Below are 27,206 nucleotides of genomic sequence, written 5' to 3'. Positions count from 1 at the left end.
AAATGGAACTGCCTGGATTTGGAAGATTAAAGGGCGATCAATGAGGCGACAGGTTGAAATGGATTGCTCTCGGTTCAGGCATGAAGCATTTGTGCATATATGTAGTATTCTCTGTCATCCCAAATTAACCTCATAAATCGACATATGTAGTAAGTTTTTTGTGTACGTTTAATTCTGCACCTTCAAGAGCAGCATGACCTGAAATAATGTAGCAGGTGGAGTTTCCTGGCTGGAGTTTGTGGGGTGGGGTGCTCATTCAAACTGACTTCTTTTTGGGGGGGAACATGTCTGGGGGCTGTTAACATCTACTCTGGGAACGAAGTTCCAGACCCTTTGAAAGCTTACAGCTCTATTTCAGAAATTTGTGCAGAGAGTCTTTGGGAGGTTGAATTGAACTAAGCCTTGGGAGACCAAGGTTCAAATCCCCACTCAGCCATGAAGATCACTGGGTGACCTTGAGCCAGTCACTACGTCTCAGCCTAGCCTACGTCACAGGCCTGTTTTGGGGATTAAATGAGAGGTAAGCCTTTGCTGTATTCAGTGTTCACACAAAGGTAAATGGATATATAATTGCAGCCTTGGTCTCACTAATTATATTAGAATTAAGAGACCCAGGGTGTAGATTTTTTGATTTTAAAAATGTTCTATTAATTGCATTTAGCCAATGACTAGAATGCATCCATGAATGATTGCTGCATGCCTGCACTTTGTGACTCATGCCTCCTTCCTACGTAGCATTCCACCTCTCCTATCTGACCCTGAAAGTGGCACAACTGGAAGGATGTGTTCCTATGTCTGTCGTGCGTTAGCATCCGCATCTCCTTGAGAAGTTCCAGGGACAGATACAGGAAAAGAACGTCAAGAGCCTCCACTGAAGGTCTGGTTGTCTAGACAACTGCCTGATAAGTTGTAAGTTGAGACCACATGTTTTGGAACACCCCAAGGAAACTGATCTCATTATGAAGCCGTGCGTATTTAACATCCCATGACCTCTAACCATTCTTTATATATGTAGAAGGACGTTTAAAGATGTTTTGATGACTGTGTGCTGTGTGTTAGCGGCCTACATAAGCTTTGTTCTGAAGTATCTCCGAATCTCTGCCCCAAAGGGTTTCCAACCTATGGAAAACTAGAAATCATGTTTAGCAACTCTAGTCATGATTCTCAGCAATCTCTACAATAGCCCCGTAGGATAGGCTGCTTTTATTGTCGCCATGGTGCAGATTGGGGAGGGGTTGTCAGAGAGAGTGACTCCATCACTAGGCCGGAGTCAGGAGGATCAAAGACCGTACCTGCTCATAGAACACTCCGTGCCATAATTAGAAGGTTAAAACACAACTCTCTACCACAACTCTTATTTTAAAAGTTAAGTATGGTGTGTTTGGAATACACCCAGGAGGGGTATCTCTGCTTCAGCAGGCAGGAAAACCAGAAAAGGTCTTCTAATCCCAGCAGCTCCATTGACAGTGCCCAACACCACTGGCTAAACCCAGGCATCAAATGGAAAACCAGGAGCACATTTGTTTTCTCATCTTTTTCTTTTCTAAAAAAGCTAGTCATTTTTGAGGAACAGTCAGAGGCTTGAAAAGCAAAGCTTAGGAAAATCAACAGAAGCGTTATCTAGGAAAGCCCTGCAGCACACACATGGCTGTAGCATTATCATTAGCTGTCTCCCTGGCCTGGGCCTAAAAATGAAGGAGTGGGAAAACTTCAAGCTGGCAGCACAGACATTTCCTGCGGGCCTCTCCCCAAAGCCCACCCCATCTTAGGTCCCACTCTTCCATACACACACTGCTGAGCTGTTTCTCTCTCATCTGATGTCCTCTCTCTGAATTATTCCACCCAGCTGATTTCAGTAGCAGGAAACGTGAGCATTCCCAAGTTCTGATGCCAAACTACCCCACTCCCCAGTTTGATATTTTTCCAAAGAGATCCAAAAACTACCAAATTTATTGTCTAGACTCTGTTACATTTTTTTATTCTCCTAGGCTTCTGCTGCTGGCTGCACTGCTTCTTAACAGTTGTTTTCAATTCAACTTAGACTATCTGTTGTATTTTATTTGCTATAGACTATCTGTTCTATTTTATTTGCCCACCCTCCACCCTTAGGTCTTAGCGTGGTTACAATTTAAAATCTAACATTAAAAATTACAAGGAAGCTACAGCTGCAAGAAAATCAACCACAAAAAATAACATCTAATAAAAATGCAACATCTAATTAAAAGGTAACAAGACTTCATATAGTTGCTTATAGATTCCCAAGCTTTCTGCATTAGAAATCTTCAGGCAGTTTTCTAAAAAGAGACCACAACTCCCATCAGCACCAGAGGTTGGTAAATGTGCTCTGGCTTGTTGAGATCGGCCTTGGAGGCAATGAAGGAGAAAAGCCCAAGCAGCACTTCCTCACCCACTGCCAGAGCAAATGTATTAGGCTGAGGTCCTGTACTTGACTTACTTGGGCATAAGTCTCAAGGAACTAAAATATTACTTCTTCTTGTTGGCATCTGTCTGTCTCGGGAGACAATGGAGTGCACCTCGGGGGGGGGGGGGGGAGTCAAACCACTAAAGAATCACAGCGCCTGCAGTGACCTCTCTGGGGTGCAAGCCTGGGCAGTGTATATGGAAGCACTGGGTTTACTTTTGAGTAAAAAGGCATAGGAGGTTGGACTGTTCCTCATTTCACTATTCTCAAGCAAAAAAGCTAAGTATTTTATTTACTTTGACAACTTATATATACTGCTAAATTAGTTGCTTCTATGTGGCACATACAAGAACCCAATACAATTAAGTGGTTAAAATTATAACATCAGAATTCACTTAAAATGCCTGCTGGAAAAAAGAACTATTCATTGGGTGCTGGAGGTTCAACAGAAAGGGGGTCTATCTGACCTCAACCAGGAGGGAGTTCTACAAAATTGGGTCCACAATACTAAAACAGCATGTGAATCATGGGCGACTACTCCCCCAAAAATCCTCAGTGATCAAACAGGAATAGAAGGAAGCAGGTGGTCCCTAAGGTATCCTAGACCAAAGTTTTTATACCTAAAGAGGTATAACACAATATGATCATGATGTTTATTTGTGAACTACTTAACATTAGTATGTGGCTTCTGAAGAGTTAGATCTGGGATAGGTAACGTTCGGCCCTCCAAATGTTGCTGGACCCCCCCAAACTATTGGCTGGGTCACCAAATGGTGCAGAAACATTCCAGATCTCCAAAACCTTTCAAGACACACCTCAGGCAGTTGCTTTGCACAGCAGGCTGGGGTTTATTCGAGCTAAGCTTACAAACCACGACATCCGCAAACAGAAGAATGTGCTGGGAGGGAAGGGGAATGCATTCTTAGCTGCTGAGGAACATTTCTATTTGTTTTTGCTTTCAGGGATTGGTCCCTCACACACTAACAGGCCCTAATAATTAACTGTCAAGTTCTGATAAAGACGGTGCAAAAATATGTATCATTGCCTGGATAAACAGAGCACACACCCCAAATTTAAACCACATCTCTGCTTATCTTTTCATGCATTCATTCTTTTACACAGCTTCTACAAACACAAAATGCAAAGTTTCAGAAATGGGCCCCATGTTCCCATGAATGGGAGGGAGGGAAGTGGGCAGATGTTGACAGATGCCCAGAACTGCAAGGGCAGGGAAGAAGGACAGTCACCCTGTAGCAAAAGCTGGATGTCTCCAACCCTGGTGTAATAAATACAGCAATGTAATACAAGCCAGGTCCTTCATGTTTTATGCTTTCTAAGTCCAAACCAGTTCTAAGCAGGTGGAGTATGTGAGATCTAGAAAGCTGAGGGAGAAAAGTGTCCAGGAGACTGAGGGACTAAGGAGATGAGGGGCCCCAGAGGCAACAGGGCTGAAGAGAAAAGAACACAGATTGGGCGAAGGAGAAGGATGATGACTGGGGTCAGAGGGCCTAATAGAATGAGGTGTGGATATAAAAGATAAGGGAAGGGAAAATGGGTCACAGGGCCTAAGGACAGAAGAGACTGTTGGCTGTTGGTTGAAAGGCATAAAGCAGGGAAAGTTTTGCCTTATGAGATCAGAATGAGGTCCAGAATTCAATTTCCGCCAAACAATGGATGGATGCTTCCAAATGCTCATAAGCAGGGCACAAATCCAACACTCCACTCTTGTTTGTCCCTGGCCTCTGGCATTCAGAAGTACTAGGGCTTCTGTGCATGGAGGTTCCATTGAGTTATCGTGTCACCCCACTTACTCATACAAGTAACATCAGTTTTCCATCTAGTTCAGGGTTGTCTACACTGACAAGCAGCTGCTCTCCAGGGTTTGAAGCAAGGAGTCCATCCCAGCTCTGTCTGGAGATGCCATTGGGGATTGAATCTGGGACCTTCTGCATGCAAAGCAGATGCTTTGCCCCTGAGTTGCAGCCCTTCTAATTCTTTTTACAGCTATCTGAGCTCATGTGTTGGCTATCAATTCTGTAAGGTCATGTGTTGCGTCAAGAGCTGCTCCCTTTCTCCAGTCCTGAACCTACTGCCAGTTTACTTTGTTGGGTGATCCTGCACTCTGGTAATGCGAGAGAAGAAAAACTGGATACACCTCTCTAGTAAATAAAGAAGCAGAACAAGATTTTGCAATCAATTGTGAGACGTATTTTGCAAAACAGGTCGGGTCATTCAGAAGCACTAGAAACCAACTGGTAATCAGAAGGCCAGCTGCATGTAAATCTTACTCAAAGGAGTACACACATAAAAGGCACATGGAACCAACCACAGCATCTGCATCTCAGACAAATCCAGTTTTCTTACCCCACAAATAGAACATTTGTTAAGAATTCTGTTGTTGGTAATTGTTGCTCTTGTGGAGGATAAACAAACATGAAAAACACTGCAGGGTGATATCACTGTGTGTTAGTCAGCAAATGAGGGAGGGGGGAGTCTTCATCCTCCCTGGAACCTCTTTGCAACTGGAATGTTTGGCTGACTCTCTCCAGTGATAACATTTTGGCAAGGCCACCCACATGGTCCAAGTCTTTCTATACCCCATCTCCTTCTTCCTCCGCAGCCATGGCTGACTCCTGCTGCTCTTCTTGCTCTGGGTCTCCAGGAAGATTTCTAGTGACCGTCTGGAGCAGGGATTCAATCTGCTCTTCAGTGAGCCTCTCCTCACTTTCTTCCACGATCTGCAGAGGAAAAAGCAGTGAGCCACCTCTGGTCTCTTGCCACCATCACATGCTAAGAGTAAACCGTTCCTTAGGGCAAAGCACAGACAAACTTTGCCAACCTGGTACCTTCCAGACGTTTCAGACCACTACTCCCATCAGCCCCAGCCAGTTGGCTAATACTGTAAAAGCAGAAATAGCCAAAATGGGTGTGGTGCAAGGCTAAGTTAGGGATGCTTAGGCCCCAATGAAATAGAGATAGCTGTGACGAGCTCAAATTCCATTGATTTCAATGGAAACCAACAGCTGCAATCCTAGAAGCAGTTACTGGGGAACTCATTGGGACTTATTTCTGGATAACCATTCATAGGACCATGCTGTCACTCCAAATTAGTCTAGATCCAACCCTTCATTTCTACCCAGTGAATTCAATCCAAGATTCCTTGTGTCTTCTGAAACTGCTCCTTATGTTCCTAGAATGTTTGGCAAACCTAACTGTTTATTTATTTGGGACATTTCTCTTATGCTTGGAACACTCTTCTTTTGGAGCAAGAGACACAGCAGTTCATAGAAAGCACAAAAAACAGGATAAAACCTGCAGCAGATTAAAACACAAAAAATAAGATCTTCTTTAAAAAGTTTTTAAAAAGAGGATCAATAAAACAGACATAAAATCAAATAGAGAAGCAAGTGACAGAGTCACTAAATCTGGGAGGTTTTCCTTCTATGTGACAGACTAGCACTGCTGAATCTCTAGCCTGTGGGCCTCATTAGGCCTGCCAGGCCTCTGAATTTTGCCCACAGGGCCCTTTTGGGCAAAGCATGCCAGGATGTCAGGCACTTCACAGATCTGATGCATCTTTGCTAAGCTGAGAGATAAGATCAGGAAGCTGCGGCCCTCCTGCTGTGGTTGTTCAAGCAGCAAACTGGGCAGTGTAAAAATGTACAGCGATGGTACTGAATAAAGGAACTCAATGAAGTACAGTGGTGCCTCGCAAGACGAAATTAATTCGTTCCGCAAGTTTTTTCTTCTTGCGAGTTTTTCGTCTTGCGAAGCACGGTTTCCCATAGGAATGCACTGAAAATCAATCAATGCGTTCCTATGGAAACCGCCTTCAGACCTGGTCCGGGGACAGTCTGTCCCCCGACCTCTTCTGAAGGCTGGGGGGGGGGCAAGGGCTTTTCTTCCCACCGCCAGCCTTCAGAAGGCTGTTCTGAAGGCTGGCGGTGGGAAGAAAAGCCCTTCTCCCCACCTCCCGCCCCGCAAGCTCCGGGGACAGGAGGGCTTTGCTGCCGACCACCAGCATTTTAAAGCCCCCGCTGTCCCGGGGCGATTTTAAAATGCTGGCGGGCGGCAGCGAAGCCTCTGCTGTCCCGGGGCGATTTTAAAATGCTGGGGGTCGGAAGCAAAGGCTTCGCTGCCACCCGCCAGCATTTTAAGATCGCCCGGGACAGTAGAAGTCTCCGCTGCCCCAGGGGCTTTTAAAATGCTGGGGGTCGGCAGCGAAGGCTTCGCTGCCGCCTGCCAGCATTTTAAGATCGCCCGGGACAGCGGAGAAGTCTCCGCTGTCCCGAGAAGGCAGGTGGGGGGGGAGCAAAGACTTTTGCCCCCCGCCGGCCTTCAGAAGAGGTCCAGGACCTCTTCTGAAGGCCGGTGGTGGGCGAAGGTCTTTGCTCCCAACCGCCAGCATTTTAAAAGAGGTCCCCGGAGATTTCCTGTTAGGGATTGATTAGCTGCTTGTGCGTAAAAAAAACGTGCTCCCTCAGAGTTTGTGCGACCCCACAAACCTCCGTGTGTGACGGAGCTCCTCAGACATGTCTGCTCTAGTCACTAGTAGAGTCCGACAGTGGCTGTCTGCGGAAGCGTTTCCAGCAAAGGAGCTCCTTAACGGAAACGCGTCTCCTGGACTCTCGGCGTGACAGTTTCCGGCGAGGTGTGGGTCTCCCTATGGGAGACTCAGATACCTCCCCACTGTTCTCGCTGGAAGCTTCCCTGAGCCCTCCCTCCTGCTCGCATTCCCTCAGAGACCCACTCCTCCCCCTGCTGGTCCCTGCTTCAGCTGTTGAGTCTCTTTCTTCCTCCCTGAGTCCCTCCACCACCTGATGCTCCGATGGCAGTTCCCTGACATCCACCTCCCCTCCAGGGCCCCCCTCACCCCCTCCCATTTCCTCTCCCCTGGGAGGTGAAGGGCTAAAACCCCGAAACGAATCTTCCTCATCTTCCGACGTCTCGAACAATTCCCTCCATCGATCGTCGTCCTGGCTCGCTGAATCCTCTTCCTCTTCAGAATCTGGGAACCCCTCCAACTCCTCTTCCTCGTCGGTGGTGGCAAAGTATTCCCTTCGGAACCTCGCTACAGGCTGAGGTTTACGTGGGAACCTCTGATGAAAAGTCTCTATTAAAACTCCGTCATTGACATCCTCTGCCCTAACCCAGGTGTTTTCCGACTCCGGTTCCCCTTCCCACATTACCAAATACTCTACTTGATCTCCCTTCCACCTGGAATCGAGGATCTCCGCTACATGGTAGCTGTGTTCCTTCTCCTCCATTGCTGGTCCCCTAGTGACCCTCCCTTCACTGTCTCCTCTATACGGTGACAGCAACGACCTGTGAAAAACTGGGTGCAGCTTCATGTGGTTCGGTAACCGGAGCCTGAAAGCCACTGGATTGACCTGCTGCATGACTTCAAACGGACCCAGCCTTTTGGGTCTTAATTTCTTACAACCTCCTTTGAACGGCAACCCTTGGGTTGACAGCCACACCTGGTCCCCCACCCTGATGCTTTCACCTTCCCTTCGTTTTTTGTCTGCCTGCCTCTTATATTCCTCCTTAGCCCTGTTTAAGTTGAGTTGGAGCTGGCGATGGATCGCTTCCATTTCTTCAACGAACTGTTCTGCAGCTGGAACGCTCCAGTTCTCCCCCTCCCCCCCTGGGAAGGCTCTGGGATGGCACCCGTGATTAGCCAAAAAGGGGCTCATCCCCGTGGACACGTTCTCTGCATTGTTGTAGGCAAATTCTGCCAACGCCAGCTTCTCCACCCAATCATTCTCTCTGTCATTAACATAACACCTCAAATATTGTTGGAGAACCCCGTTTGCTCTTTCCGCCTGCCCGTTGGTTTCTGGATGACGGGCCGTTGAAAAATTAACCTCTACATGCAGTAAGCTCATGAGCTTCCTCCAGAACCTGGAAGTAAATTGTTTCCCTCGGTCTGAAACCACCCTCAAGGGGGCGCCATGCAACCGAAACACATTCTCTACAAACAATTTGGCTGTTTCTTCTGCTGTGACCGCATGTGAGCAGGCTATAAAGTGGGCCATTTTAGTTAACAGGTCTACTACAACCATGATGGCTGTTTTCCCTCTAGACCTTGGCAGATCAGTCATGAAATCTATTGCCACTGCTTCCCACGGTCTTTCAGGTGTGGGCAGTGGTTCTAATAAACCAGCCGGCGCCCGCCTCTCCCCCTTGGCTCTTTGGCATTGTTCACACCCTCTCACATACTCCCGCACATCTTCCCTGACCTTGGGCCACCAAAATTCCCTGGTAACCAGCCACATGGTCTTGTGTTGCCCAAAATGCCCTGCTGTGGGGCTATCGTGCAGCTGCTTGAGTACCTTCTCCCTCAATTCCCCTTCAGGTATATATAACGCTCCCTTATAATACAATGCCCCGTTTCTCTCCTCAAAACCACCGGATTTGTCTTCCTCCCTCCTGAGATCCCTGAGTTTGTCCTGGGCGTATGCATCCTGCACCGTACCCTCTACCAATTCCCTTTGCCCCACCAAGGTCCCCCCACACACCCAGCGGTCCTCTGGAATGATATGGGTTTCTTCGGGTGCTCCCTCCCCCTCCAAATATTCAGGTTTGCGTGAGAGAGCGTCCGCCCTAACATTCTCTGGGCCTGGCACGTAACAAATCTCAAAGTTAAATTTGGAGAACTCCTGGGCCCATCTCAACTGCCTTTGGTTGAGCACTCGCGCAGTTCTCCAATACTCTAGATTTTTATGGTCCGTGCACACTTGCACCTTATGTTGTGCACCAACTAGCAGATGCCTCCATCTCCGGAACGCCTCATGAATAGCAAGAAGTTCTCGGTCGTACACCGTGTAGTTCCTCTCGGATTTGTTCAGCTTTCGCGAAAAGAAGGCACACGGTCGCCACTCTGACTCCTCCTTCCCCGGCTGCAGAAGAAGCACCGCCCCTATGGCTCTGTCAGATGCGTCTGTTTCAACCCTCAGCTTCTTTTGTAAATCCACATGCAGAAGTTGTTCTTCAGAGGCGAAGGCCCTTTTCAGCTCCTCAAACGCTCGCTCCGCCTCCGCCGTCCATACAAACTTCTTTTTACTGCTGAGACAGTCCGTGATGGGCGCCGTCAGATGGGCGAAGTTGCGGATGAACTTACGATAAAAGTTTCCAAACCCTAGGAACCTCTGCACATCCTTCTTGGTTTTGGGTGTTTTCCATTCCAGCACTGCCTGTACCTTGCCGGGATCCATGGCCAATCCCTTGTCTGACAGGCGGTACCCCAGGAATTCCACCTCCTTGGTATGGAACCGACACTTCTCCAGTTTGACCCACAGCCTGTTGGCTTGCAGTCTGCTCAACACTTCTCTGACGTCTCTCACATGTTGCTCCTCATTCTCCGAATACACCAACACATCATCTAGGAAAGCAACGCAATTCTTGTAGAGCAAAGGGCCCAGTACGTGGTTCATAAAAGATTGAAAACACGCTGAGCCTGCTTGTAATCCAAATGGCATAACGAGGTATTCAAATGCCCCCAAAGGGGTAAACATGGTGGTTTTCCATTCATCCCCTTTCCTTATGCGTATCAGGTTGTACGCCCCCCTTAGATCCAGCTTTGTAAAAATCTTTCCCTTCCTCACCCTGGTCAAAATATCATCAATTCTGGGCATAGGGAAAGCCACCGGTTCAGTCACTGCATTTAACCTCCTAAAATCACATACAAGTCTTGGCTTGTCCGCGTTTTTTTTGTCCACAAAAAACACTGGGCTACCCCCTGCTGCTTTGGACTCTCTGATGAAGCCTCTCTTCAGGTTCTTGTCAATAAACCCTCGCAACTCCTGCATTTCTCTGTCTGACATGGCATACAACTTGCCCACGGGAAGCTGTGCTCCAGGGAGTAAATTGATCTGGCAATCAAAGGGTCTATGAGGTGGTAGTTGGTCAGCTTCCTTCTCGCTGAACACGTCGCTGAGATCTGCATACTGTGGTGGTACCTTCACCTTCTCCATTACTTCAGTCCCTGCTAGGGTGGCTTGGGCCCCTGCTGAACCCTTTTCCCCTTTGCAGTGTTCTAAGCAATGTGCTGAACCAAAGGACACCACTCTTTGATGCCAGCCAACCAGCGGATCATGTAGAGCTAGCCAGCTCATTCCCAAAATAATGGGAGCGCCTCCCAGGGTGGCCACATTAAACGCTATCAGTTCTGTGTGCCTTGCCACCCTCATTATCATTGGGACAGTCTGCAAGCTGACTCCTCCTCCCAACAACTCCCTGCCATCAATCGTGGTCACCTGCAGGGGGTTGCTTAAAGGGATAGTCTGTATCTGGTGTTCAGCAGCAAACTCCTTGCTCATAAAATTGCAGGAGCTGCCTGAGTCCAATAGCGCCTTTATTTTTAGGGGGTGCCCATTTTGCAGCTCTAGCGACACTTCAATCACTAGAGCAGGTCGAGGAGCTTCTGGCACAGGCACTTTCACTGCTCTTTGGCCTGGCTGCAGTGCCCCGATTGTGGCAACCAGGCGTTGGCTTTTACCTGCTCCGTTCCCCCCTGTTCTCCCCCCTCAACAGCTCCCACCATCCCTTGCCATTCCTTCCTCTGGGGGCAGACTCTGGCAAAGTGGCCTGGCTGTTGGCAGAGATAGCATTTCCGGGGGCCCTTTCCCTCCTTCTTAGCCCCCTCGCTGGTTTTTGAAAATGCGCGCGCGCGCGCGCTGTTCCGATTTCCATCGGCTCTGCCGGCGGGAAAGCTGGCTCAGGAATGTCTGGAATGCGGAACTCCTTCCAACGTTCCCCTCTCCCTTCCCGCCTCTCCAAGGCTCTTGCCTCCTGCCGCGCTCCTATGGTCAGCGCAGATTTGGTCAGCTGATCCATAGACTCCGCCCTGGGGCTCCGTGACAGCTCGTCTTTCACCGCCGAAGAAAGACCTTCTTCAAATAGCATTTGAATGGGTGCCGCCGATAAATCCCAACTCAATCTGTGAATCAGCATGGTAAACTCAGTCCAGTACTCACGGACAGATCGACTTCCCTGCTTACAAGCCATTAGCTGTCTGCGCACCGCCCCTTCCTCAATATCGCTGGAAAACATGATATCCATTGCACGAAAGAACTTCCTCGTGTCCTTTAGTATGTCATTGTGCGTTGCCATTAGGGGTCGAACCCAGTCTCTCGCCCCTTTCTCAAGATGCCCAATTACGAAAGCAACTCGCGATTCCTCATCAGGGAACTCATCGAACTGCACATTAATGGCATATTGCATCTCTGTCCTAAAGGCATGGTAATCCTTGGGGTCCCCCCCAAATTTTTGCACCAATCCTGGTACCTTTCTGGGGAATTGAGTGGCTCTCCCCTTCTTGTCTGCATCCTGAGCCCTTCTCTCCTCCAGCCTCGCCGTCTGCAGCGCCAGTTGGACCTCCAACGCTCGGTATCTATCTTCCAAGCTTGGACCAGCTCCAGCCCCCGCTCCTCCGGTTCCGGTTGGTTCGCTCATGATGCTTTCTCTTGCACAGGCAGCGTACAGAGACTGTCGGACTGCTGTTAGGGATTGATTAGCTGCTTGTGCGTAAAAAAAACGTGCTCCCTCAGAGTTTGTGCGACCCCACAAACCTCCGTGTGTGACGGAGCTCCTCAGACATGTCTGCTCTAGTCACTAGTAGAGTCCGACAGTGGCTGTCTGCGGAAGCGTTTCCAGCAAAGGAGCTCCTTAACGGAAACGCGTCTCCTGGACTCTCGGCGTGACAGTTTCCGGCGAGGTGTGGGTCTCCCTATGGGAGACTCAGATACCTCCCCACTGTTCTCGCTGGAAGCTTCCCTGAGCCCTCCCTCCTGCTCGCATTCCCTCAGAGACCCACTCCTCCCCCTGCTGGTCCCTGCTTCAGCTGTTGAGTCTCTTTCTTCCTCCCTGAGTCCCTCCACCACCTGATGCTCCGATGGCAGTTCCCTGACATTTCCCTATGGGCTTTCTTCTTGCGAAGCAAGCCCATAGGGAAATTCGTCTTGCGGAACAACTCAAAAACGGAAAACTCTTTCGTCTTGCGAGTTTTTCGTTTTGCGAGGCGTTCGTCTTGCGAGGCACCACTGTATTACTGTAACCAATACCAAATTTTCACAAGCTGCAAAGAGATCATTGGGGAAAAAACACACACAATCCCCTTAATGTTCAAACGTTAACACATCATGTTTTCAGAAATGTCTTGTTCTGGGGGGGGGGACACACCCTGATAGTCCCTTCTTTTTCTATGGCAACTGCCAACCCACACCTTTAAATTGGCCTTTGTTCTCTGGAACTGCAGGGAATTTGCCTCAATGGAATAAAGAAAGACTCTCTGAAAGGACGGTCACATTTTCATATCATGATGATCAAGAGCAAACAGAAAATTATTCCTCATGCCAAGTAAAATCAGATATACGTAAGTCTCCATCTCTGACCCGTAAGCCTCTGCCCGTAAACTCTTATCTCAAGGAGAAAAAGAACATCTCTTAACCATTTGCTGACACAGGATCCCACTCTTTAACTTCTTTATACTCAGTCTCAAATTAATTTCTCCTTGCGATAGCTTGTATTTCAATTTCTTTTCCTCCTGCTTGCTGTACATTGCTTTGAAAAGAGACAGCACAGAAACGCAAATAAATAAAGAAGGGGAAATCTACTGCTAAGTCAATTCTGCAACATGGAATGATATCCACATGCTTCAGCTTCCAGATCCATTTCCTAGGCTTTGCATTCAGGAAGAGGTTTAGAAACAAGTGCTTTTATTGGGGGGATTAACCTGGCAGTCACCTTTTGTCTTCAATCTGCTGTAACCTAATGGACTTCCTTTTGTTGGGGGAAGAGGGAAGAGGGAGCAGAGAAATCACCTTCTTCCCATTTCATTGACTCAACAACTCCCACAGCTTCAGTGGGTGCAGAGGCCATCTCAGAGTGTTTACTTCAGCTATTCATCTCCTTCTAAAACAGTAGACATTTTATGTGCTCAAGGGTACATTGGTTCTCAATGACGCATCAGTCAATACTTGTTTATTACACAGTACTTTAAGGTCTGTTAGCTTCGGTTGCTAGGCTTTAGGTAACCTGGAGAGGCAAGCGGAGTGGAAATTGGGACTTACCAAGTCCCTGAATGGTGGCTGAGGGAGAAAACCCACATATAGCAGGCAGGCAGGCAGGCAGGCAGGCAAGCTGACCCAATAGGGCTCACCTTCTAGCCTTTGTAGATAATTCAATGAGCCAGGATTAAGGCAAACCATTCTAGAGACAGAGGGTACATCGTCATCAGTGCATGGGTAAGCAAACTAAGGGCCGGGGCCCGGATCCGGCCCAATCGCCTTCTAAATTTGGTCCGCGGACGGTCCGGGAATCAGCGTGTTTTTACATGACTTGAATGTGTGCTTTTATTTAAAATGCATCTCTGGGTTATTTGTGGGGCATAGGAATTTGTTCATTTCCCCAAAAAAATATAGTCCACCCCCCCACCAAGGTCTGAGGGACAGTGGACTGCTCCCCTGCTGAAAAAGTTTGCTGACCCCTGATCTGGTGGAACCCTCTGAACTGCAGCCCCAGCTGGCTCACCAAAGGGGGCAGCCAAACATAGCCACTGCTTCTCCGTGTGTTTCCCTCTGGCCTTTCATATCACTCCTTCAGGATACACCACTGCCACCAGACTTTCCCCTCCTGCATCCTCACCCTTCACTGTTCACCACCTCTCATGTGGACCACTATGCTGTGCCACACACTTTGGCACGAGATTGGTGCCCACCCCTGCCAATCATCCTCTTGGCCATAAAGAGGTCTGAGCCAAAACCACTAAATTTGAGAGCCAGTGTGGTGTAGTGGTTAGGACCAAGGAGACCAGGGTTCGAATCCCCACCTGGCCATGAAGCTCACTGGGTGACCTTGGGCCAGACACTCTCTTTCAGCCTATTCCACCTCACAGGGTTGTTGTGGCAATCAAATGGAGGAGAGAATCATGTAAGTCTTGAGCCCCGTAGAGTGAAAGTTGGGCTATAAATGCAGTAATCATGTTCAGTCTTATGACTGACAAAAACACAAATGATTTCTGATTATGAATGTCTTTGTGCTATTCCAATGCTGCTTTCTGAGCATCTAGTTATTAATTATACTTATTTCTGAAATGTAGATCCCAGCCCTCAAATAAATTGTTAAGGAAGGCTTACAACACAAAAGCAAAGATACAATAAAAAACATTTTAAAAGAAAAGAAAAACTGACTACAGACTAAAAAGCAGGGCACAAAAATTTTAAACAGCTTCATGAAGTTTATCTGTCTTCTGCTGGCTCCCACCCCATTTTCCCCTCAATGCCATTTAAGCAGCACAGGTGTGTCCAACTACATGGCTCATTTACTGTTGTCCATGATGTCAACGCTGGCAAAATCACTGGGGTTGTTAGGGCCCGATTAAACAGCAAGGTAAGTGGAGGACAGTCAGGTAAACAACAAAGAAGGAGCAGGAAATATAAAAAGGTCAATGAGCAGCATCAAAAGACTCTGAACATTTCAGGACACAGAAGGAAAAGGCTTACTGCTCTTCAAGGGCTAGGGATACCTGGAAGCTTCGCAACTTACCAACTGGATCTCAACGGCAGTCACAGGCCTGAGGTTGAGAAGTTGCAGTTTTTCTGCCCTGTGCAAATGCAAAGAACACAACACCATATAATTTAGGGATTCTGGTTACAGGAGCCATCCGCATGCTAACACTTCTTGGCCACAAAACAATGGCTGGAGAGCCAAAGTTGCAGCTTGACCTCAGATGAGATGCACAACAGGCAAAAATGAAACCATTTGGGAGCTTGGAAACAGGCTCATGGCCACATCCATAACCCAAACCCACTGTGGCATTTAGTGGCCCGAAAGTTTTAAAACCATCCAATTTTCATTGTAACTCTTTGTTCAGACACACTCAAAACCACTACTCTTTCTGAACCCAGGATTCTTTGGATGCCGACTACAACCCACAGCACACTTTTCCATAGAGCTGTCCCAGAGACAGTTGGAAAAGAAAATATTTCAAGTTCAGAGGCGCCAGAAAAAACCCTTTAGGAGTCTCATATTCTAGGGTGCACAAATATGCTCCAGGAAGACAAAAAGTGGAGTAGGAAAGAAGCATCAGCAGGGTGCATAAAAATATTTTTTTTAAAAAAACCATGGATTTTTAAACATGTAAATCAGTTTTAATTTCTTAACAATGTTAAGATATAAGTTTGTTTTTAAAATAACCTCAGGGAAAATCTGAACTCAATTAAAACATCTCCCAGAGCTGAATGTATGATCCTCTTATGAGCAGCAACTGTGAAAAAAGCAAGTTCCATGCTAGGGATGAGTAGGAACAGAACTGAAAATAAAAGCGCTAATATAATAATGTAGTTACACAAATCCACGGTGCAGCCACATTTGGAATACATTAGGCCCTCAATTTACACGGGAGTTATGTTCCAGAGATTGTGCCTAAAGGTTCAATGGCAGATGAAATTGCCAAAGCCATTTTCCCCAGAACCCCGCCCTCTTAATTATTTTTTTTTAATTTACCGTTCACTTAAAGCTGAATGCACACAAGTTATATGTGTGCAAGTTGCAGACTTACTATACTGTGTACAGTTATGGCTGCTTCACCTAAAAAAAGATATAGTGGAGTTTGAAGGCTATGGTGGCCACCAATTTAGATTGTTTTAAAAGACAACTGGACAAATTCATGGAGGAAAAAGCTATAAATGACTACTAGCCATGATGACTGTGCTCTGTCTAAATACTTGGAGGTAGCAATGCTTCTGAATACCAGTTGCAGGAAAACACAGGAAAAGTGCACTTGTGCTTAAATCCTACTTATGGGTTTCCCACAGGCGTCTGGTTGACTACTGTAAGAACAGGATGCTGGACTAGATTGGCCATGGGTCTGATTCAGCAGGCTCTTCTTATGTTCTTAAAATACAGCGGTGCCCCGCAAGACGAATGCCTCGCAAGACGGAAAACTCGCTAGACGAAAGAGTTTTCCGTTTTGGAGGTGCTTCGCAAAATGAATTTCCTATGGGCTTGCTTCGCAAGACGACAATGTCTTGCGAGTTCCTGCTGGTTTTTTCCCCTCCCCCCCCCTTTTCTAAGCCGCTAAGACGGATAAGCCGCTAAAAGCCGCTAAAAGCCGCTAATAGCGCTAATCCGTCAATGGGCTTGCTTCGCAAGACGAAGAAACCGCTAGACGAAGAGAATCTCAGAACAATTCTTTTCGTCTTGCGAGGCACCACTGTATTATTAATAATAGAAAAACAATTTCTCTTAACATTTCTGTTTAGGTCCAGACAAACAAAACTAAACCAATTAGATTATTCTGAAGTGGTAATGCAAGAACAGAAGCAAGTAACAATGGTCATTCAAGGGCACTGGGAACTTCTCCCGCCTTAAGACCCCCTGGAAAATTCAGCCTCCATTCAATCCAGCAAGGCTTGCTCAGGAGAACTCCCTGGCAAATTGTCGCTCAATATTTACTTACTTCTCTTGCCTATCTTTCCACTCAGGAAGCAACAACGTACTAATCCCGCACACAAGAACTCTGAACTAGTAGCTCCCTCTGCTGTCAGCATAGTATCCTTGCATGTAATCTGGTGAGGTTTCATTTTGGTTTAATAAACATCATAGAAATACTGATCTTTCAAATCTGACTACCTACAGGGAAACACCAAAATCTTGAGGCAAACTTCAAAACAGACTGGGAGCCATTTATTTTTCAAACTGTTCTTTGGCATATTTTTGTATAAAGCATTCCTAGTTCTGTTTGTGATTTTGTATAATTATAGCAGAGTGGTTATACTCAGAGAAAGGGACGCGGGTCTAACCACTGAGCCTAGGGCTTGCCAATTGGAAGGTTGGTGGTTCAAATCCTCGCGACAGGATGAGCTCCCATTGCTTGGTCCCAGCTCCTGCCAACCTAGCAGTTCAAAAGCACGTCAAAGTGCAAGTAGATAAATAGGTACCGTTCCGGCGGGAAGGTAAACAGCGTTTCCATGCACTGCTCTGGTTTTGCCAGAAGCGGCTTAGTCATGCTGGCCACATGACCCGGAAAAACTGTCTGCGGACAAACGTCGGCTCCCTTGGCCAGTAAAGCGAGATGAGCGCTGCAACCCTACAGTCGTTCGCGACTGGACTTAACTACCAGGGGTCCTTTACCTTTTTATACTCAGAGAGTATCTACCGTTCTCAATGAGTCTACTCTGAGTATGACTCATGTTGCATATCACTAATACATTTTTAAAAGGCTCATGGAAGGGATATCAGTGGTAATTCCACCAGAATTAATACCCACTTTACATTCTGCAGTTCCATGTTTTCTCATAAATTGCATGCTTATGGTTTAGGAGAAGTAATGCCCACTCTCCCCGTCAACCCCACATTGCCTATAACAACAATGTCTCAAACTGACTACAACTAACCTGTATGAAGGACTCTACAATTTGAAAACAGAGATGATGAATGTATTTTTTTTTTTTTTACTTATGGAAAATATATTATTAAAAACTTTTTTTTAAGTGAATGCCTGGACTTTCAGTTTAAAACACTGGTACCTTGAATGTCATTAAAGATATTTTCACATTTATAACCGCTATATGCTTGTATGCACTGGTCTTTGACACACAGGGTATGTCATTTATTTTATTTTTATATCCTATGCTTATCAGCAATGTTCCTCTTGGATTTTTTTTTCCTGCTGTAAATTGGACCTGCCCAGTGGAAATAAAATGCATTTTAGATCTACAAAGCCACTGAGAAAAAGTAATGCTTCAAAATCTGGTAAAAGATAACAGATTGAAAAGCAGATTCACTCATCCATCTCTTGGGACTGATTGCTTTTGACAAGTTTCATTGCTACTTTGAAAACATAGAGCCCACTGGATTGCAAAGGCACAAACATCTGCTAAGTAGCACTAAAGGATAAAGACTTAGCATTGGCGCCTCACAGAAGAATGAGAAGAGCCAGTCCAATCTGACTGAAAACAGAACACAGAGTTTGGTCAGCTTTGAAGGGGGGTAAGGGAAACCACCCTCCCACTCATTTCATCATGGCACTGTCAGAAAAGCTTGCGAAATTTGTTATTTGCTAATTCTCATACAAATGGATCTAATCCACACATCCCATGAATGCAGTTACCTTTCAGATTTTGCATTTCTTTGAATTCTATATTGCAGCTCTCAGCTCAAAGAGCATACCAGTATGTATATAAAATTATTATTTTACGGTAAAATACATTTAGACATACATACTTTGGGAGAAAAATATATAGCAAAGTCCCTATGGAGCATAGAAAGAGACTTGAGATGCAGTCGTCACACGCACCCTGAAGGGACTGTGAAGAGGGTGGCTGCCTGCACTCTTTCAGTGGTTCATTGGAAGAAAAATAAGACATTGAATGTGCCCAGACCAAATAATTAAGTCCTAGCCAATGACTGCTGGCAGCGGCAAGCTCTTTCATCACTTGACACCTCCCTGTGCTTCAGAAACTCATGCTTTTCTATGGGTTAGCATATACTGAAACCAGAAATTCAAAAGCATCATACATCAAGGCCAAGCTCAGCAGTCAGTAACAAACACAGTGCTGGGTTGCTGCCTCACTCCTGCAAAGCTTGGGATGGAGTGGGTTGCATGGGAGAAGCAGCAGACTGGGGGAAGGAATTTCATCCTCTTGTCAACTGTTGGAATAATTGAACCTCTCATCTGGCAGCTACAATCCATCAGCCCACATTACAATATTAATGTCTTACTTCGTTAACTTGTGGCTTTTCAGTGCCAAGAGGAAGTCTCTTACAACCTCAGGATTCTGGAATTTGCATGGTGTCTTAGATATGTATTTCAGTGTCTAGAAGGGCAGAAAAAGATAATTGTGCAGATTCAGTCTACCTTTACGCCTCCTTTTCAAGTCTAACTTAAAAGCCGATCCCTCCAAACCAGGAACAATGTTCTCTGAAAGCAAAACTGCTCTTCAGATTAGCAAATGTATCACAGCCATGTTGTAACCAAATAGAGAAATGATAATCAAATTGTTGGGAACTTTAAAATATTCACTGAGCAGGAAATCCAGAGGTCAAAAGTTTAATGATGACATTAACACATTTTCTTATTTCACACCTGTTAATGTTCATAATTAGAAATAAAGAGAGTACAGAAAAATAAAATAAAAATGATTGGGGCATATGTGGGAAAGGAACACAGCTCACTGATAAAGCATGCAGAAGGTTGCAGGGTACAATATGCAATAGCATCTCCAGGTAGGGCTAGAAAAAGACTCCTGCCTCAAGCTCCAGAGAGCCACTGGCTACCTGTGTACACAATACTGAGCTAGATGGACCAACACTATGATTCACTCTGAGGCAGCTTCCTATGTTCCTAGTTAAAATCAGACCTTTTTTCAGAACCATGTGGACTGAAATCTTCAATGGAATAAATAACACATGCATTACATGCAGGAGGCCCCAGATTCAATTTCCACCATTTCTAGGTAAGGCTGGGGAAAGACCCCACCTGAAATCCCGGAGAGCCGCTGCCAGTCAGTGTTCACAGTACAGAACTAGATAGACAGATTGGTCTGGTTCAGTCAAAGGCTCTATGTTCCCTTTTTAAAAAAGAGAGCTTAAATTGGTTAGTTTTTCTGGCTTAGAAAACTGCATGTGGATATAACTGTGCTACCTAAAATTATGAATGGTATCAAGACAGCAGAAGCACATTTTTTTTCCATCCTTCTCTCTCTCTCTTCTTCAAATGCTCTTGTGTGTGAGGAGGGCTGGGAGAGGTGAGGGAGGGGGAGCTGGCAAAAAGGGGGTCCTGTGAATAGAAGCATGGCTAGTGGGATGTGGAGAGAAGGTTGCAGCTTGGGACAGGATCATTTCCATTGTTGGTTTTACTCACTTCATACATGATAGTATTCAAATTCTGCTGCCCAGCACTCTGCTTGCTTCTCCCGGTCTCTCGGCGCTGCTGCTTAAGATCAGTCAGCAACTTATACACCTGAAAGAAGAAACTTTGCTATGAGGTGGCCTCAAATGCCATAAGAGCTTTGATAATGCTAGCAGCTCATCATATGAGCTGAACCGTTTAATTCCTGTTCTTTCTGCTAATTTTGGTATGTGGCTCTCTTCTATTTTTGAAAGAGGTCCCGGTCTTCAAAATGAGCTCATAACAACTATTGTAGGTCAAGCATATATCATTCTATTGCAGATAGAGAGAGCAAGCACACATTTTTATGGAAAATAGGACCTTAAAAACAAATTTTCAGAGGGGTGCAGCTTTCACCCCAGTGAGAAGAACTTTTTAAATTTGGGCTGTAGGAACATTTCAACATTTATATTCCCCACTCCTCCAAGAAGTGTATGACTACAATGCAAGCTTTGTTTGTTGATCTGGCATGGAACAAAGGTTAGAACTAGCATTCTGAATAGGGCAGGACTTTACATAAATTATAATTGCAGTAAAATGATTTTACCTCATAATTGCTCAGAAGAGCTGCATTTCCATCTTTCCTAGAAAAACAATAAATAAAATATGTTAAGGTGCTTTAGATGTGTTGGCGTATGTGTGGAAAATCCACCTTAGAAACCCCTGCCTCCCATTACAAAGTTCCAAAAGAACTATTTTTAAAAAGTGTATTTCCTTAGTTCCCTTTTCCCCAGTGTTTTGTGCCAGGCTTGGGTGAGGCTACACATGTGTGAGTGGACACATCTCATCAAAGCCAACCATTACAATTAAGCTTACATACAAGCTTTGCTTGAAAGAGAACTCAACTGGCAAACTCAGAAACTCACTGCCCACATAGACAAGGATACACTAATTCTCACAGCACATATTCATTGCCACAAGATGGCTTTAGACAGGGATCAGACTTCACTATGAATTTGTCTATCAGTGTCTGTTAAAAATTTCTGTGCACATACCATACATTTGAGACACATTTTTTATCCCAAGAATCCTGGGAACTGTAGTTTGTTAAGGGTACTGGGAATTATAGCTTTGTGAGGGGTATAATAATAATAATTTATTATTTATACCCCGCCCATCTGGCTGAGTTTCCCCAGCCACTCTGGACGGCTCCCAATCAAGTGTTAAAAACAGTACAGCGTTAAATATTAAAAACTTCTCTGAACAGGGCTGCCTTCAGATGTCTTTTAAAGATAGGATAGCTGCTTATTTCCTTCACATCTGAAGGGAGGGCGTTCCACAGGGCGGGTGCCACTACCGAGAAGGCCCTCTGTCTGGTTCCCTGTAACCTCACTTCTCGCATTGAGGGAACTGCCAGAAGGCCCTTGGTAAATTAAATAATCATTTTTGGAGGGGGCAGGGGTGTGCCTTAAAGTTATGCAGTGTACACAATCCATGTACCTCCACATCCAGAGGCAGAGTACCAGTAAATATGAGTTGCTGGGGAATACCAGTAGGATAGTGTTGTTGCTTTCATGCCTCTTTGTTGGCTGATTACAGACATCTGATTGACCATGGTGGGAAATGGGATGCTAGACTAAGGCCTGATCCAGCAGGACTCTTCTTCTCAAGTCCTTGTTTAAAAGCATGAGTTGGTCCTAGAAATGCATAGTCTAACTTTGCTATAAACTACCTCTATGGAGTCAAAATATATGCTAAGGAAAGAGCTTTCCTGCATGTTTAAGGCTGCAGTCCTATAAGCACTTATCTGGACGCAAGTCCCACTGAAACCAATGGGTCTTGCTTCTAAATAGACACATGATATATAGAATTCCACTGTAAATCAGTTTCAAGCCACTGGTTGTGTGTAGCGGCTGTTGCTGCTTATTATTATTTTTCCAGCAAAAGGCTTATAGCGGCAGGAGGCATAAATGCAAAGTGGAGGTTTGTTGCTCCCCCTGTAAGAGCCACTAACTGTCAGATATGAAGGGGGCAGATATTTCCCACACCACAACACTGTTTCTGAGCAGGACTTTAATTTTTTCCCCTTAGCAATGACCAGTAACCATCCATCTATGCCCCTGGTGACCCAAGCAATAAACATTCCCTTGAGTTTAGGTCTGTTGGAGAAGTTTCCTTCTGTACTTCAACAGCAGAAATGTTGGCTGGATCACAACAGTTCTTTGGGAGAAGGCCTTGTTGGCAGTATCAGAAGGCTGCAAAATCCCCTGCCTAAGGAGGCTGAGCTTGCCTTGAAACCTTGACAGTTGTGCTGGCCCTGTTGGGTTGCTGGTGTCCCTTTCTATGCTGCCTGAACTTGCCATGAAACTTTTCCTGACTGTCTCAGTACCTTCTGAATTGCTTTACTTGTTATTTGTAAATTTCGCACTGCCTTGTTTCTTTAGAAATGGAGAAGTGGGATAATAAACATCGTATCAACTGCTGAATCAGGGAACAAATGTACATCCAATTGTGGATGCTATCTAGTCATTCCATAGGGTAGATAGGCAGCTCCCAAGATTCCTGCATTGCTATCAACACCATTCACAAATGTGGACCCCCATACTTTAAGCAACCAGCCACACATAAATACCTTTTTAAAGCACAACTAGAGATGGAGCAGACTGGCATGTTCCACAGCCAGCAAGCACTACTGCAACCCACACTTATTTACAATTGCTTAGATTCAATTCCATTGGGACTTGCTAGCTATTGTTTACTATTTAAGCACAATCCCGATTAAGCTACAGACAATATTATTTAATTTATTTCCATTATAAATAAATAGAATGTTAGTTTTTAAAAGAAAACAAAACCACCACAAAGCCGCGACCGCTATACATCCTCAGGACAATGGGTTCTGCTGAACAGACAGACAGCACTAACAACAGAAAGTTGCCACAGCTATATAAAAGGAGGAGGGTAAGGCTATTCTCGTGTCCCCCTATTGCAACATATTTAAAAGTACAATGTATTATGTCAAGCACAGCCAACTGTTTGAATAGAACTGTCATACTCATCACTTTCAAACAAGTTCAACGCCTCTTCCACAAACTTCCACAGTTTCTAGCATTGTTTTTGAAATTGCATTGGGATAGGGCGAGGGGGGAAAGAGGGGACCCCCTTCTGAAAATACGCTGAGGTGCAGTTCTCATCACACATTTTGCTGATCCAGCAGAAACTTCAGCAAGCAAGCAAGATCACCAACACACACATTCATGCATTGCAAAAACGGTTACTGCTTTTTGTTGATACGTATATTTGATTCTTTGGAAGAGGGCTATCTTTGCATTCCATCTACATCTAGAGAAATCCCTGCAGATTCTCTATGACCAAAGCCTATTTTTTTTAATGCCCCACATAAAATAAAATAAAGGAGAACACAGTACAGAAAGCAACTGAATGTACTAATGGGTCTAGGAAGAATTATTGTTGATGAAGTGCATTTAAAACAAAGGGTGGTCCCATTTGGAGCAAAAAGAGAAAAAGTTTGCATTGTTTCATAATAAATCAGAAGGTTCAGGGAGGTCAAGGCTCTTTTCAGGGTGTTAAGTCTTGCTGGAAAATATGGAACTACTATCACACAATTTAATCTATTTTTGTATTTCCATCTTGAATGTAACTACATCAATATGCTAAGAATGATACCAGTTGACATTGCCACACACACACCCAGTTTGATTGCAACCTAAGTACTTGGTACTGTGTACTAGTAAAGTCAGTGGGACTTCTGAGTAAAAGTGCATAGGGTCAGATTGTACCAAATATAACCCCCATCCATTTCTACTTCAGGACACCCTGGGAGGAGGGGGGGGGAGGAACCTTTTTCCTTTCTGGGGAAGACACAGTAATAAACAAAGAAAATGTGCATCTTTAAGATGGTTTCCATTTAAATAAAGACAATCATGTCCAGTACAACTTTCAAATTAAACAAATACATTTCTATGAACAGAAACTCAAAATGAACTTCTCAAAACACATCTTTTTGTCAAGACCCTTGCGATCACCCATAAGTTTTCATTTGCAAGAAAAACTGCTTGCAATTTACTTTTCTTACATTTATGTCCTATCTTTCTTTCATCATGGAACCCACATGTGGTGCCCAGCTGGCCTCCCATTCAGACACTGACCAGACTCAGACCTATTTAGCTTCAGCATGATGGTGGCCTTCATCCCACACAATCTGTTCTGTGATAACATGTGTAAAGCGTTTAAAAATGACTCTCCATCTGGCACTCAACAGTAACCATATTATTTTTTTAAAGTTATCCTTAACAGCTTCATTTAAAAAATAGTAAAGATGAATGATGCATATCATATGGGAAGATGGAGTAAGTCCAATTTCTATAGTGCAGGAATGGGGAACCTGGAGCCCTCAAGAGGTAAAGAGTTCATATTAAATAATCTGAATATAAACATGTCAGCCCTGCAGTTAATCATTTCTTGTAGAGGCACTGATTAAAGCTTAGTGTTTCTATGTAAATGAAGAACCAATCTGATCATTTCTCAAGTATGAAATGACTTTACACAGGGATTTGATTTTCACTTCATGAAAATGAAGCTGCTCTATCCTAGCAACTACTAATGGACTTTGCTTTTGACTTATCCAGTCCCAGGCATTTAATTTTTTTTGTTACTTTTGCTTTTGCAAGGGTGGGACTGGGCCAAGACAGAGCGAAGCAGAAAATGAGCAACGATGAGGGTGTGGAAGAAAGAAAAGCTGGCAATATTGTCCAGTGTGCAGGATCCTTTCTATTTTCAGATTTAAGCTCACAAACTGTTATGTGTGCCGGTTGTAAGAAAGGCCCCATGAAACAGCCACTCCTGGACTGGTGCCCTCTAGATCATGGGTAGGCAAACTAAGGCCCAGGGGCCGGATGTGGCCCAATAGCCTTCAAAATCCAGCCCGAGGACAGTCCGGGAATCAGTGTGTTTTTTACATGAGTAGAATTTGTCCTTTTATTTAAAATGCATCTCTGAGTTATTTGTGGGGCACAGAAATTTGTTCATTTATTTTTTCAAAATATAGTCCGGCCTCCCACAATGTCTGAGGGATAGTGGACTGACCCCATGCTGAAAAGGTTTGCTGACCCCTGCTCTAGATGTTTAAATCTGGCTAGGGCTGGTGGGAATTGTGGTCCCCAGCATCTGGAGTATACCAGGTTGGTGAAGGGTGCTATATGGAAATATTTTACAGACATTCATGTCAAGGATGTGACACAAAAATGTGCTTTCCCCCTCCCTCCCTTGTAGATTAATAATTCTGAATTAGAAAAAGATGATCATGCATAAAAATCTACACAGATCTGGTAACCTGTAGGTGACACAAACAAGTGACCCGTCAGTTAGGGAAATCTTAACAAAATCTGCAGTGCAACCCTATGCATGTTTTACTCTAAGTGGACGTATCCACACTCTGGCCCCATCCATTATTAGCTAGAAGACTGAGAGCTGCTGGATATTGTGTGTAGTGTACTTAAAAAGCAGGCAATGGTCAGGGCAGGATTTTGGTGCAGAAGCCCAGAGCTCCCCTCAGGAGAATGGAGGGGGACAAAAGTGGAATAAATACATATTACCACCCAACAGAACATTAAACCTAGAGTCTAAAATTAATGTCGACAGTGCCACTGAAAGCAGGGAGCCAGATGATGCCATTGAGATTATATAACTTCAAGAACTGGGTCCTGGGTCCATCTGCTTTCCTCTGCCCTCCTCACTCGCTTTTCGTTTTGTACTGTGTGCATTAGATTGTGAGCCTGCATGAAGGGACTGTCATCTCCTTTTATCTCTGCAAGTTTTTCAGGCAGCCCCTTCTCTGTCTGCTCAGTACCTCCTAAAAATATTATCATTTATAGACAAGCCTACCCAGATACTTAGAATGCTGGTGCCTGTTTTACCCTTCTTTTTAGCTTACTGATTTTAATTTTTTGAATGTTTTAAATTGTTTCCAGTGGTAATTTTATTGTTTTATCTTTTTTGGTATTGTATGTCACTTTGAGGGTTTTTCTTCTTTTTTTTTACAATCTAGTGTATAAATTTTATGAAATGAAAAAATAAAAATAATGTTGTGTGCCCAAGAAGGAGGTCTGCACCCGTCCGATTGTTCATTCACCCCTTCAGAACTTTTGAGAGGAATTTCTCTAGGCGTCTCTCCAGCACCCTCATTTCTTCAACCATCCCTTCAAATATATTGGTGTTCTTTTATTTTAGGAAATTTCATCAAGCAATGCCAATTCCAGGACCCCATCTCACCTCTCCCTCTTAAGAACGATTTCATTTTCTACCCCCCCCCCCCATTTCCTCAGCCATCCCTCCAATTGTATTTTTTGGGGGTGGGGAAGGGTAGGAAATTACCTCAGGCATTGCCAATTCCTGGAAATCCACCCCTCCATTTGCTCCCCCCACATCACAGAACCCCCCCCCCGTCAAAAAACCCTTAGCCATCTAAATATGAGAAAGTTTGCCTAGAGAAAAGTCAATTCCAGGAATCCCCCCAAGTAGGAAATATCTCTTCCCCCCCCCCCTAAAAATTTTTTTCCTCAGCCATCTAAATGTGAGGAAATTCACCTCAGGAAAAGGGACCATTCCAGGAATCCCCCTCTTCCTCCCACCCGAGTTTGAACGGCCTCACCCACTCCCCTGAATTTACACGCACCCCCCCCCTCTAATAGGCAGGGAATCCCCCCTTATCCTACGGCGGGGAGAGGAGGAGAGAGAAACGGGGCGACTTCAGAGCAAGCGGGGCTTGCACAGTCGCTCCGCCATCTTACACTTCCATCTTGCCCACGCCGCGGCCTCTTCCTGCCTCTCGCGCCGCCTTCGCTCGCTCCTCCCTTCGGCCCTCCGCCGCCTTTCTCGGCTGTGTTGTCTCCGGCCGCGTCGCTGCTCAGGCAGCGGCCGCTTTGCCTCTTT

The 27,206-nt window shown here is 45.2% G+C and overlaps 1 protein-coding gene and 1 long non-coding RNA gene across 4 annotated transcripts in view; one reads left to right on the top strand and one right to left on the bottom strand.

The window, feature by feature from the left end:
• LOC310695331 overlaps window positions 1-19,148 on the top strand; it is a 21,422-nt gene extending 2,274 nt beyond the window's left edge. The window contains exons 2-4 of the long non-coding RNA XR_014520005.1: window positions 736-909; window positions 16,909-16,995; window positions 18,193-19,148. This is a non-coding gene — a long non-coding RNA (uncharacterized lncRNA). The remainder of the gene's footprint in view (window positions 1-735; window positions 910-16,908; window positions 16,996-18,192) is intronic.
• Window positions 3,244-27,203, bottom strand: CRCP (CGRP receptor component). 3 transcript variants are annotated; one of them, XM_083479487.1, is made up of 6 exons: window positions 27,065-27,203; window positions 20,863-20,899; window positions 20,289-20,387; window positions 19,148-19,242; window positions 14,969-15,026; window positions 3,244-5,160 (listed from the first exon to the last, which is right to left on the bottom strand). In XM_083479487.1, exons 1-6 carry the CDS (start codon window positions 27,070-27,072, stop codon window positions 5,014-5,016), a joined length of 444 nt encoding a protein of 147 aa, XP_083335613.1. In that variant the 5' UTR covers window positions 27,073-27,203; the 3' UTR covers window positions 3,244-5,013. The 3 variants fall into 3 exon arrangements, with proteins under 3 accessions (XP_083335613.1, XP_083335612.1, XP_083335614.1); XM_083479486.1 differs by lacking the exon at window positions 27,065-27,203 and adding an exon at window positions 26,649-26,710; XM_083479488.1 differs by lacking the exon at window positions 27,065-27,203 and adding an exon at window positions 24,352-24,370.
• Between the last annotated feature and the right edge of the window lie 3 nt (window positions 27,204-27,206).

This window comes from Podarcis liolepis (assembly GCF_965112155.1).
Source record: "Podarcis liolepis genome assembly, chromosome: 16".
In the NCBI taxonomy this organism is placed as follows: Eukaryota; Metazoa; Chordata; class Lepidosauria; order Squamata; family Lacertidae; genus Podarcis; species Podarcis liolepis.
This window is presented reverse-complemented; position numbering and strand designations above follow the sequence as displayed.

Bases quoted from the DNA above. Each gene is read 5' to 3' on its own strand.
- CRCP (XM_083479486.1), bottom strand. From the start codon at position 26,701: ATGTGGGGGGAGCAAATGGAGGGGTGGATTTCCAGGAATTGGCAATGC. The intron at 20,388-20,862 runs GTAAAATCATTT...TTCTTCTTTCAG, and splicing joins CTCTTCTGAGCAATTATGAG to GTGTATAAGTTGCTGACTGA. The intron at 5,161-14,968 runs GTAAGTTGCGAA...TTTCCTCTGCAG, and splicing joins CTGCCGTTGAGATCCAGTTG to ATCGTGGAAGAAAGTGAGGA.